Here is a 13,951-nt window from a genome sequence, read left to right as displayed (position 1 = left end):
GACGGCTTAAAAGTTCCCTTCACTGGAACTAAGGGGCCAAGCCCAACCCCTGAAAAACTACCCCACACCATAATCCTTCCTGCACCAAATGATTTGGACCAGTGCACAAAGCAAGGTCCATAAAGGCATGGATGAGTGAGTCTGGGGTGATGGCCTGACTGGCCTGCATAGAGTCCTGACCTCAACCCAATAGAACACGTTTGAGATGAATAATGCCCTGTACACCCAGTCAGACATTCCAACGACAGAAAAATCCAACGTATTTTGGCCCAAACTTGTCTTGCATACACACGGTCGCACAAAGTTGTTGGAGAATCTGATCATTCTGAACGCGGTGACGTAAAACACGTTCGACTGGACTATAAACGGGTCAGTAGCCAATAGCTTTCCTCTTTTTATTTATTCTGAGCATGCGTGGCACTTCGGTCGGAATTGTCTACACACAATCGGAATTTAAACAATCGGATTTTGTTGTCGTAAAATTTTAGATCCAGCTCTCAAACTTTGTGTGTCAGAAATTCCAAAGGAAAAAGTCCGATGGAGCCCACACATGATCGGATTTTCCGACTACACAATCCGATCGCACATTTTCTGTCGCAAAGTCCAACCATGTGTACAGGGCATTAGAGTGAACCTGCGATCCAGGCCTTCTTGTTTAACATAAGTGCCTGACCTACCAAATGCACTTCTGGAAGAATGGTCAAACATTCCCATAGACACACTCCTAAACAAACTGGGCAGCCTTCCCAGAAGAGTTGAAGCTGTTATTGCGGCAAAGTGCGAGCCAACTCAATACTGAACACTACAGACTAAGACTGGGATGCCATTAAAGTTCATGTGTGTATAAAGGCAGGTGTCCCAATACTTTTGGTAATATAGTGTGTGTGCAGGCTGGTCACAGTGCAAATAAAAAAAGAGTTCTATTTGATTCTGGTTCAGGTGCAATTTCTAATCTCATACACTACAAGTCGCATTGGAATCGCACCTGAACTGTTGAACAAGATCGCACTGGACCAGGCTTTGAAATCACACTGCAAACTGGCCAGGGCCGTCTTTAATATAGATTGGACCCTGGGCAAAATTATTCTTGCCCCCCCCCATGCAATTTTCCTCTCCACCTAATCTGAGACATACAATAAATAGCAGCTTGACTTAAAATCTGTTTTCTGTATCAGATCAGGCAGCAATTGCGATTGGTTGCCAGCAGTTACAGCATTTCATTACTGCTTACTGACTGTTTGCTAGAGGTTACAGAACACATTACAGCTCACTGATTAGTTGCTAGAGGTTACAGCACATCACCTCCTCACAGCAGGGGAGCATGATATACATAGGAATGCCGCCTTTATTTACATATCAGTGCTGCTAGCCGCAGATATTTACTCAGTATTGTCACCGCTATTTACATATTAATTTCCGGTTAATTACATGTAAACACAGGGTCTGCAGGTGAGTCGCCTGCACACAACAATAGGGCAGAGCTGGGCAGCATTAGTACCAGCGCTTCACACTGAGATATCGGGACACAGCACAGGAATAAAATTAACTTCAAGGGACAAGGGAATTTAAACCTGGATATTTGGCAAGTATGAGGCAGCTGTTTTGGGCCCCACAAGAATGACAGGGCCCAGGGAAGCTGCCCTTTTTGCCCTGCCTTAACCACTTAACAACCGCCCATTGCCGATTAACGGCATCAGGGCGGTTGTTTAACTCTAAGAGGCCGTTAATTAACGGCCTCCTAGAATTCTGCTCTCGCGCGCCCCCCTGGGGCGCGCACACGAGAGCATCCGTGACCGCTGGGTCCAGTGGACCCGGCGCATCACGAATCACGGTAAACGGCCGCTCATCGCGGCCGTTTACCACGTGATCGCTCCGTCAAATGACGGAGTGATCACTTGTAAACAAGCCGGCGTCATGTTATGACGCCGGTTCCTCCCTCCCCCTCTCTGTACCGATCGGTACAGCGGAGGGGGAAGAGATCGGTGTCAGCAGCGATGTGGGCTGCATCTGCAGTGCCCACATCGCTGCTCACCGAAAATTAACCCCTCAAATCCCTGCAAATACTCTGCATTACTCTGCAATTCCCTACAAATACTCTGCATTACTCTGCAATTCCCTGCAAATACTCTGCATTACTCTGCAATTCCCTGCAAATACTCTGCATTACTCTGCAATTCCCTGCAAATACTCTGCATTACTCTGCAATTCCCTGCAAATACTCTGCATTACTCTGCAATTCCCTGCAAATACTCTGCATTACTCTGCAATTCCCTGCAAATACTCTGCAATGCCCTGCAACACTCTGCATTGCCCTGCAACACTCTGCATTGCCCTGCAACACTCTGCATTGCCCTGCAACACTCTGCATTGCCCTGCAACACTCCGCAATGCCCTGCAACACTCCGCAATGCCCTGCAACACTCCGCAATGCCCTGCAACACTCCGCAATGCCCTGCAACACTCCGCAATGCCCTGCAACACTCTGCAATGCCCTGCAACACTCCGCAATGCCCTGCAACACTCCGCAACGCTCTGCAATACCCTGCAACACTCTGCAACACCCGCCAATACCCTGCAACACTCTGCAATGCTCTGCAACCCCCGCCGATACCCTGCAACAATCTGCAATGCTCTGCAACCCCCGCCGATACCCTGCAACACTCTGCAATGCTCTGCAACCCCCGCCGATACCCTGCAACACTCTGCAATGCTCTGCAACACCCGCCAATACCCTGCAACACTCTGCAATGCTCTGCAACACCCGCCAATACCCTGCAATGCTCTGCAACGCAGTACTCTGCAACACCATGCTCTGAGATACCCAGCCATAGTCGGTGATACCCTGCAATACCCAGCCATAGACATCTCCCGCCGCCCTCCGCCCTCCGGTGCTTCTACCGAATCGCTAATACGATCAAAGCCAGAATCTTTTTTTTTTTCAGGCTTCCCAGCTTAGAGGTGAGATGTGGGTCTTATTGACCCCACATCTCACTGTAAAGAGGACCTGTCATGCCATATTCCTATTACAAGGGATGTTTACATTCCTTGTAATAGGAATAAAAGTGATCAAAAAAATTATTTTTGGGGAAAAAAATGTCAAACTAAAATAAATAAAGTAAAATGAACAATAAAAAAAAAATGTTTTTTTTAAAGCGCCCCTGTCCCCATGTGCTCGCATGCAGAAGCGAACGCATGCGTAAGTCCCGCCCACATATGAAAACGGTGTTCAAACCACACATGTGAGGTATCGCTGCGAACGTTAGAGCGAGAGAAATAATTCTAGCCCTAGACCTCCTCTGTAACTCAAAACATATAACCAGTAAAAAAAATGTAAATCGTCGCCTATGGGGATTTTTAAGTAGCGACGTTTGCCGCCATTCCACGAGCGTGTGCAATTTTGAAGAGTGACATATTAGGTATCTATTTACTCAGCGTAACTTCATCTTTCACATTATGCAAAAATTGGGCTAACTTTACTGTGTTTTTTTTTTTTTTAAGCACAAAACAGTTTTTTTTCCAAAAAAAAGCATTCGAAAAATTACTGCGCAAATACCGTGCGAGATAAAAAGTTGCAAAGACCACCATTGTATTCTCCAGGGTGTTTGCTAAAAAAACATATATAATGTTTTGGAGTTCTATGTAATTTTCTAGCAAATAAATGATGATTTTTACATGTAGGAGAGAAATGTCAGAATTGTCCTGGGTGCTCCAGAACGCCTGATGGCGCTCCCTGCATGTTGGGCCTCTGTATGTGGCCACGCTGTGTAAAAGTCTCACACATGTGGTATCACCATACTCGGGAGTAATAGCAGAATGTGTTTTGGGGTGTAATTTGTGGTATGCATATGCTGTGTGTGAGAAATAACCTGATAATATGACAATTTTGTGAAAAAAAAAAAAAAAGTAAAAAGAATCTTGATTTTGCAAAGAATTGTGGGAAAAAATGACAACTTCAAAAAACTCATCATGCCTCTTACTAAATACATTGGAATGTCTTCTTTCCAAAAAGGGGTCATTTGGGGGGTATTTGTACTTTTCTGGCATGTTAGGGTCTCAAGAATTGAAATAGGCCGTCAGTCCTTCAGGTGTGATCAATTTTCAGATATTGGCACCATAGCTTGTGGACTCTATAACTTTCACAAAGACCAAATAATATCCACCAATTTGTACTTATTTTTACCAAAGATATGTAGTAGTATAAATTTTGGCCAAAATGTATGAAGAAAAAATTTCTAATCTGCTAAATTTTCTAACAGAAACAAAGAAAAATTCGTTTTTTTACAGAATTTTCGGTATTTTTTCTTTTATAGCACAAAAAAAAAAAACCCAGCGGTGATTAAATACCACCAAAAGAAAGCTCTATTTGTGTGAAAAAAAGGACAAAAATTTCATATAGGTCCAGTGTTGCATGACTGAGTAATTGTCATTCAAAATGCGAGAGCACCGAAAGCTGAAAATTGGTCTGGTTATTAAGGGTGTTTAAGTGCCCAGTGGTCAAGTGGTTAAAGACAGCCCTGAAACTGGCCCACACATATGTGAACCAAGTATGAAGGTTTTAGTAATGAGAATTTGCATGAGTTCAAGTACTTGTGCAAATGGTTAGTATTGACACCGATACTGATACTGGTATTGGTATCAGTACAACGCTAGTAAACAGTAAACAAAAAAAAAAAAACAGTACATGGGAATGACTTTAACGTAAACCTATGCTTTGTTTATCCATTCCTAGTACAGCAAGACTCACACTGGTAGAGTGCACTAGAAGCCAATCAGGGTGTGCTGCATGCACATGTGCTGAAAGGAGAAGAGAGCAGATTGAGCAGAATTGATACTTATGAGTGTCTTGTTGCTCCTCCACTGTTCAATCTGTAGGAGGGAGGTGATACTACTGTATTCCTTGACTGTGGCAGAGAAAGAGGCCTTACCCTCTTGGTGTGCTGTATACATCACATAAGTGTCTGGAAAGAATAACAAATCATTAGGCAGAAGAGACATCCCACTAATATAAAATTCAGTGATATATTTCGTTGTCTGAAGCAGAAGCAGATACATGAATCTGTCTTAGGAGGTGTTAGCACTGAGGCTGGAATATCCATACTGGAAACTCAATCCTCAGTGCAGCTCAGCATTACTGGGCTCCCTCCCCGTCCACTGCACCCATCACATTGTTAGGTGCATGGTGAATTCATTTTTTAGTGGGGAGGGGGGAACCTGATGACGAGGAACCCTAACACTGCTGTCCCACCAGGTTCACGTTACCTATGATCGACAGTATATGACAGTAAGTGGGTATGGAGTTGGGTGGGTGGAGTATGATGGAGAACTCTGAGACTAGTTCCACATCATCTCTCCCTCCCATGTGGCTTGTTTGCCCAGATATGGGCATTGCCATATTTAGGTAATAATGACATCCTGCCCTTCTGTTTACATTTAGCTTTCAGCCAGGGTATCTCCGGGAAGGTAGCTGAATGGGTTGGGGACAAGTCCTTGGTTGGTATGATACTGGTGATTTCAAACATGGCCATTGCCATAGGCAATGATGTCATCCAGTATCGCGGGCCCTTTATTTACATTCAGCTGCTGTCTGGGCAATCTCCTGGCAGGCTGCTGAATGGGGCAAGGGATATGTCATCGCTTGGTATGAAACTGGCGACTTCAAATATGGGCATTTCCATAGTTAATGATATCATCCAATATCTCTGCCCCCTTTATTTACATTAAGCTGCTGTCAGGAAAATCTCCCAGACAGCAGTTGAATGGGGCTGAGGATGAATCTTCGGTTAGTATGAAACTGGCGACTTCAAATATGGGCATTGCCATAGGTAACAATATCATCAAGTATCCTCCCCCCTTGTTTACATTCAGTGGCTGTCTGGGAAATCTCACAACTTGCAGCAGAATAGGTTAGAAATGAGTCATCAGTTAGTATGAAGCTTGTTGGTCTTAATTATTGCCAGTTTTCAAGTCTGTGAACTGATGGATTATTATTGAACATGACAGAATCTTAAAGTGGTAGTAGTAGATAACTACCTTATTATGGTGCACGTGTCGCTACTAGTACCAAAAACCACTGCAAAGGCTTGCTGGAATGAGGTCCAGGTAGTTTTAAAGCCGGGGTGCCCAACCTTTTTAAGAGCGAGGGCCATTTAAGTAACTTGGTAACCAGTAGCGGGCCACAATGAGTGGAGCGGGTGGATGACAGGTCACAGCTACCCTATAGGCCCTCTGATCCCATCCACCCAGATGGAAGGGTTTGAATTCCCTTCTATTTTTTTTTTTATCTGATTTTTAGGATCAGATTGGAGGCAGGCGGGATTAAACTGACAAAACCTGTTTACATCTTCCGCTCTGTAGAGGTGAATCGAGGGTCCGATTGGGTAGGGCCGATCGTGTGAAAAGGGCATAAACTGCTTTCACACTGATGTGCTGTGGTTTACCCACACCGCGGGTACAGCATAGTGCACCTGTGTCTATCCTGTGGGTTAACTGAACTTTGCCATAGACTCTGCCTGTGGCAAAAGCTGGTGCTGTACAGGAAGCATCGACTTATGGGGCTCTGCTCTGCAGCCACTTTCTTCCTCTACCACCAGCTTCATTCACAACACTGATGCTGTGGTATGACGGGTTGGCAACCTGTGATCTGGGCTTGCTAACCCGCCATTCCAGAGCAGGAGGTCACGGGCCACATCAGAGAGCTCCGCGGGCCACATGTGGCCCCCAGGCCACTGGTTGGCCACCCCTGTTTTAAAGGGACCTAGCTACAACCAGAAATGGGTCGATACGGGTTTATTGGATTCCCCATGCAGTGTACATGGAAGGATTACAGTGATTTTCAGTAGCTAATTATACAATATGAAAAACAATCATTTACAGAGATTTCTAAATAATAAAACTTTTAGATTTATTCAGATGCAAAACATCACTGGCATGATTTCTTATAAACCAGACAAATGTGTTCAGCAAGGTCAAATATACAGTATGTATTTATTAACCCATTGTACATTCTGTATCCTTGATTGCAAAGTCTTTTAGAGTAGCTGTAAACACTCTCGTCCTTGGGGAACCCATCTAAAATCCATAGCCTGCAGGATTGAGATCTAACAAAGTACCTGAATGTATAGTTCAGGGACATTTCATGTAAAGATGGAGGTTAGATGGTGGATTGCCTACAAGGAAAAAAAAAAGAATACAAGAATGTATTTTAATTATTTAATACATAATGTATTTGCATGTAATGGAATGCGTTATACTTTATAAATTACGTAATAGTAATTCTGTATTTGTCCAATACTGAATTTGGTTGCTATGACTTTCTCATTAATGTACATATTTACTGCATATTAACATATTTATTAACCCTTAGTCAATATACATAAAATGGTCACTCAACCTTCTCAGAAGAATTAATTCTGGAGTTCCTGGTACTGGCAAATACCACACTATCAAAAGAAATCCAAATTTGTGGACTGCCAAGAACCAACAATTCTAAATAAATAATAACAAGCAATAAAACCCTTTGTAGCTTTTATCTTTTCGAAAACCTGCTTATTAATATGTAAATTAAAACCAATTAGCATGGTACTTTAAAAAAACTCCTGTAATATGCCTGCCAGAGACTTATAACTTAGAAGAAACAAGGATAAAGGAGCGCCCGGTGATTAAAGTGGTAATTAATTTGTATTTCATTTGAAGTTTCAGACATAAAAAGAGGTCAATGCGTTTCGGGGGTCTAGAGACTCCCCCTTCATCAGGGCTGGACAGTTAGAGGTCCTCAGCGCTGGCTGTGTGTTTAGAGGCAGCAGCCGCTGATTACTGCCTCTGAACACACAGCCAGCACTGAGGACTTCTAACTGTTTAGCCCTGATGAAGGGGGAGTCTCCAGTCCCCCGAAACGTGTTGGCCTCTTTTTATTGCTGAAACTTAAAATAAACTATAAACAAATTAATTACCACTTTGATCACCGGGTGCTCCTTTATCCTTTATTTCTTCTACAATATATGTGGAAGGACGCACACCGAGGTAGCAGCCCGAGCCCATAACAGAGCTCATCACCACCTTTTTGCAAACTGGGCACGGACTTCTGGAAACAAATTCTTTCCCTCTGCCCACACCTTACCAATCTACAACACTGACTGATAGAATTGATGTGAGTTTTGAGTCCTGGCATGCATGTATATACAGTACTTAGCTTAGTTTATAGTATGCTGTTCTTTTTGCAGCAGACACGCATATCACAGATATTCTTTTCCTTGTTCAAAATTTTTATTGAGAGAACAGCAGTTACAGTGCCTCGAAAAAGTATTCATACCCCTTGACATTTTCCACATTTTGCCACATTACAAACAAAAACGTAAATGTATTTTTTTTGGAATTTTATGTGAAAGACCAACACAAAGTGGCACATAATTGTGAAGCGGAAGGAAAATTATAAATGGTTTTTAATTTTTTTTTACAAATAACTTTGTGAAACGTGTGGAGTGCATTTGTATTCAGCCCCCCTGAGTCAATACTTTGTAGAACCACCTTCCACTGTAATTATAGCTGCAAGTCTTTTTAGTGATGTCTCTACCGGCTTTGCACATCTAGAGAGTGACATTTTTGCCCATTCTTCTTTACAAAATATCTCAAGCTCTGTCAGATTGGATGGAAAGTGTCTGTGAACAGCAATTTTCAAGTCTTGCCACATATTCTCAATTGGATTTAGGTTTGAACTTTGACTGAGCTATTCTAACACATGAATATGCTCTTGATCTAAACCATTCCATTTTAGCTCTGGCTGTATGTTTAGGGTCATTGTCCTGCTGGAAGGTGAACCTCTGCCCCAGTTTCAAGGTTTTTGCAGACTAACATGTTTTCTGCTAAGATTGCCTTGTATTTGGCTCCATCCACCTTCCCATTAACTCTGACCAGCTTCCCTGTTCCTGATGAAGAAAAGCATCCCCACAACATGATGCTGCCATCTCCATGTTTCACAGTGGGAATGGTGTGTTCAGGGTGATGTGCAGTGTTAGTTTTCCGCCACATATAGCGTTTTCCTTTGAGGCCAAAAAGTTACATTTTGGTCTCATCTGACTACTAGAGCACCCTTTTCCACATTTGCTGTGTCCACCATGTGGCTTCTCGGAAGCTGCAAAGTGGACTTCTTATTGCTTTCTTTCACCAATGGCTTTCTTCTTGCCACTCTTCCATAAAGGCCAGATTTGTGGAGTGCATGACTAATAGTTGTCCTGTGGACAGATTCTCCCACCTGAGCTGTGGATCTTTTAGCTTCTTCTCGGATTAATGCTCTCCTTGCCCAGGCTGTCAGTTTAGGTGGGTGACGATGTCTTAGTAGGTTTGCAGTTGTGCCATACTCTTTCCATTTTTGGATGATGGATTGAACAGTGCTCTGTCAGATGTTCAAAGCTTAGGATATTTTTTTTATAACCTAACCCTGCTTTGAACTTCTCCACAACTTTATCCCTGACCTGTCTTGTGTTTTTCTTGCCCTTCATGATGCTGTGTGTTCACTAAGGTTCTCTAACAAACCTCTGAGGGCTTCACTGAATAGCTGTATTTATAGTGAGAATAAATTACACACAGGTGGAGTCTATTTACTAATTAGGTGACTTCTGAAGACAATTGGTTACACTAGATTTTTGTTAGGGGTATGAGAGTTAAGGGGGCTGAATACAAATGCACGCCACACTTTTCAATTTTTTTTTGTAAAACATTATGAAGAACATTTATCAGTTTCCTTCCACTTTACAATTATGTGCCACTTTGTGTAGGTCTATCACAGCATGTCCAAAGTCTGACCTGCAGGCCAATCGTGGCCCGCGTTCTAGTTTTGAATGGTCTGCCTGGTTATTTGGACATATAGATCTTTTTTTGCCCCAACAATCTCCCAGCGCCGGGGCCACAAAAGATATATATGCTGGCTGCCTTGGAGGGGACAGGGAGGAGTGCCGTACGCAAAGGAGAATTTCCTGTTTACACGGCAGCCTCTGTAATAGGATGTCCCGTCTCCTGCACTGCCATTGGACGATTGTTCTGTCCATCATAGGAGGCGGGACTTTGTATTAAAGAGGCCGCTGAATAAACAGGAGTTTTTCCTGTAGGTAAATGTTTGGCCCTCTCCCTGTCCTTTCCAAGGCTACAGGTGGATGGGCATAAATCAGGCTGCACTGATGGCAATGGTGAGTCTGCATTACTGGCAATGGTGGGTGCTGCATACCTGGCAATGGTGGGTGCTGCATTCATAGCAATGGTGAGTACTGCATTCATAGCAATGGTGGGTGTTGCATTACTGGCAATGGTGGGTGCTGCTTCTTTTCATAATGTAATATTTTGTAGCCACTTGGAGTGCCAGCCAGTAATACCCCTTCATTATCAGTTCAGTGCTGTGATAGCTTGACTGACAGTTACTCAGGCATACAACACTGTACTCAAATGAAGTTTATATCATTTTTTTTTACATAGAGCTTTCTGTTGATAGTAATTAATAACCTCCCTTTTTTTTAAAAAAAATCACTATATAGAAAAAAACATCAACATTTTGTAATTGCTTACATATACTTTTCATTCCTTCCCCAAAGTAATTAGTAGTCAGGGACACTTTAAAATTCCCCTATTTAACCTTAAATCTGCTACATGCCCCCTTTCTGTTTTTCATTTATGTGTTACACTCTCCTTTCTCTGTTGTGAATGGGCTGCATGTTTGTAAACACTGCCAGTGTTTACACGTGTGATGATTGTGATTGGTTCACAATGATCACAAGATACAGAGTCATTCTGATTGGCTCTGTGTATTGTGACAGTAAACTTTGACAGCTTGATCATGGCCATGCATGGGCACACTGGCTACCAATATGTCATCCTCTTTGTTGTTTTTTTTTACTGTATAGTTGTATTAGGGTGGCTATAGTACAACTAACGGCTTTTGTATGACAGCCTAAATAAGTGGCAAATCCAGTTATTGTGTAATGCACAAGTAAACAGAAAACTTCTTTTACATTCCTTCAGCAAAAGCAGCAGTGGGCCAGACTGAAAAAAAGTAGTGGGCAGGATTGGGTGTAGCCAGGTGCCGATTGGCAAGCTACAAGCATGTGAATCTGCAGTGAAAAAGTTGATAGCCATGTCTGCCTGCAACATTTTTTCATCCTAATTTAGGTTGGGTTCACATATGAGCATGCAGAGGCGCACAGGAAGAGTCCGGTGCGTCCTCGCTCACTGTTTCACGTCTAATCTCAGCCCGCACAAAAAGACGCACAAAAAACAGACAGAAACGGACAAAAAGATGGACAGGGCTCCTGTGCAGATTGCACCGGAGCTGCTGCAGAGATATGGGAACCGGCTCCATAAAGCTATGGTCACAATCTCCTGCTGTGCGAATTGTATGAGGGGAAACTTGCATCCAATTCACACGAGTGCAAACCCAGCCTTCAAGCAGGCACAGCTAACATGAAAGTGGCAACTCTGCTCTAAACTCAGGAACAGTGCAGAATCATTGTGACACTATCACAGAAAGCTACATTAGATAGACTTGACAGAGAGGATTAACAAGTGGGACTGTGCAGAGGGACTGTAGATGTAATACAGTGCTGCAGCAGAATTGTAGCATGAAGTGCTACATGTGATTATTGTGCTAGTGGAACTCTTGCCTATTTTTTAAAGGTTCATCTATCTTTTTATGAGATTTTTATTGAAATTTTCATCATAGAAATTTATATAAATTTACAAAAAGTGGATAAAAGAAACAAAAAGGAGGAGTGTCCCGGATGGCTTAGACATTCATGGACATCGCTGGTGAGAGATGGGGCTCAGGTAAGTAATTAAGGGTGCTGGGGAGGCTGCTACACACAAATGGTTTCTTTATCTTAATGCATAGAATGCATTAAGATAAAAAACCTTCTGCCTTTTATAACTCTTTTAAGTATATTTAAAGATATACCTATCGATCCGTAGATATGTTTTTTTTTAAATATTGTTTACAGAGCACAGTAGCACAATCAAATGAGTTAAATGCATCCTTCCCTATTTCTGTCTGCTATATTAGGACAGGGGTGTATGGAGTTTGAATCATAGTGTGAGAGTCTGAAGGCAAACAGCTTCTTCTGTGCATTCACTTTAGAAATCTCATAAATCTCTGATAATCCTTGTGTGATGGATGTAAGCTATATTAAGCATTTCTTTTTAAAACAGAGATTTTATATTTAAAAAAAGGATATACAATGTAGATTTATAAAAATAAAACAATTAACATAATTATTCAGACAGTAATTTGCTATTAAAACTTTCACCATACTTGGCATTGACTTATTGTCATTGATCTCATGAGACATACCCTAGGTAATATCGATTTCAGTAACTCGCATACAAATTCTCCTAGGCAGAATGAGATTGTAATAACAGCATCTCAAGAGGCAAAGTATTATGTTCCTGTGTAATTTGTTTTGCTGGGAAGTACAGATCTAGTCACCAATTACAATAGCAAATTACACTTTAAATACATTTGAGAAACTGCTTATTATAGTAAGTTCAACTCATTACTATTCCTCTTCATTTACAAGAACTTCAGTGTCTCTACGTTTGGGTTCCAGGTGCTTGTAATCCTACCTGAACTAGTTTATGGGTACAAAGTAATGTAGTAACCCAGTTTGCAGGGATTAAATAATTGCAAAAATTAGGTAAAGTCAACTCCCACCATTATTGATCATCCTAAAAATTGTCACATATGTTTTCTTGTTGTCTTCCTAGGTGGCATAGTCCTGTTTGCAGCGACCACAATAGTCATGCACGCTCTGAAGTTAGGCTACTTTGTTGGATATTCAGAATGTTTGCCCATAATTGAAGGGATATACCCGGTCACCCATAATATTCACACCTTTTTCCAGGTATGCAATAAGAAAAGATTCTTAGATGGATTCTCCTAATTATGGTATACAGATTATAGTGTTTCAGTTGTGAGGATTTACCATCATGCTCAAAGTGTATATAAATGTGTGGTGGTTGTATTCGGTTTCTTTTTTCTGATTTTTTTAAGAGTTGCAAATGCTGTCAGAGCACCTTAACACTGTACTATCGGCACTCAATTAAAGTGTAGCACCCGTGTCTTAAACAGGGGCTTTTGGTAAATTTAGCTGTGCTAGGTGGTAATTAACCTGGCTGATTTGTAGACTTTGTGATTTTTTGTGTTTTCTCCTAAGCCTGGTTGAACTGTGGATCTTCCCTTCTGTCAGTAGGTGGCACTGTTGCCTTTGGCATTAGTGTGATGAGCTGCAGTGAGACTGAGTTATGAATATGCATATCTATTTAAGCTAATGTAGGAGTTTCAGGCCATTGAGCATGCTGAGAGAGTATATATCTGGAGGAAGTCAGGGGGGTGCTACAAAAGTGTAAATTGTACATAACAGGAAGTGATACATGAGGTGGTATATACATACAGAGATTTAACTATTTGTAACCCAACATATTTGAAAAAATCTGGACTTATTTATTTCTTGTTGCTGATCTGAACTAATTTTATTTTTCAGTCCCTCACTACTCTAAGGCCGCGTACACACGCGCGGACTGTTCGCCCAACTTTGTCCGTCCAACAGTTTCGGCAAACAGTCCGCTCAAAATTAGCATGGACGGACATGCCCACACACGACGAACGAACAGTTTGCTGAAACCGTGCGCGATGACGTGAACGGCACGTACGACGGGACGAAAAATACGACGTCCCGGTCCTATACACTGCATTATAACTTTCGGCGTGTAAATCCTTTCTGAGCATGCGCGCAACTTTGTTTGACGAACAAGCCTACACACGAGCGGACTGTTCGCTGAAACAAGGTTTCAGCGGACAGTTTTTCGGAAATTCCGAAAAACCTTGTCCGTCAAACTGTCCGCTGAAACTGTCCGCTGAAAGCCCACACACGAGCGGACTGTCCGCCCAAACACTGTTCAGCGGACAAAGTTGGGCGAA

The 13,951-nt window shown here is 42.2% G+C and overlaps 1 protein-coding gene across 1 annotated transcript in view; it reads left to right on the top strand.

The window, feature by feature from the left end:
• LOC143975411 (proton channel OTOP1-like) overlaps nucleotides 1–13,951 on the top strand; it is an 89,666-nt gene that overhangs the window by 8,316 nt on the left and 67,399 nt on the right. The window contains exon 3 of the mRNA XM_077477788.1: nucleotides 12,739–12,875. Within this exon, the coding sequence (XP_077333914.1) occupies nucleotides 12,739–12,875 (137 nt within the window). The remainder of the gene's footprint in view (nucleotides 1–12,738; nucleotides 12,876–13,951) is intronic.

This window comes from Lithobates pipiens, unplaced genomic scaffold (assembly GCF_037356315.1).
Source record: "Lithobates pipiens isolate NorthernLeopardFrog02 unplaced genomic scaffold, aLitPip1_a1.2 Scaffold_13, whole genome shotgun sequence".
Lineage (NCBI taxonomy): Eukaryota > Metazoa > Chordata > Amphibia > Anura > Ranidae > Lithobates > Lithobates pipiens.
The sequence above is the reverse complement of the archived record's forward strand: the minus strand, read 5'-3'. Positions and strand labels throughout refer to the sequence as shown.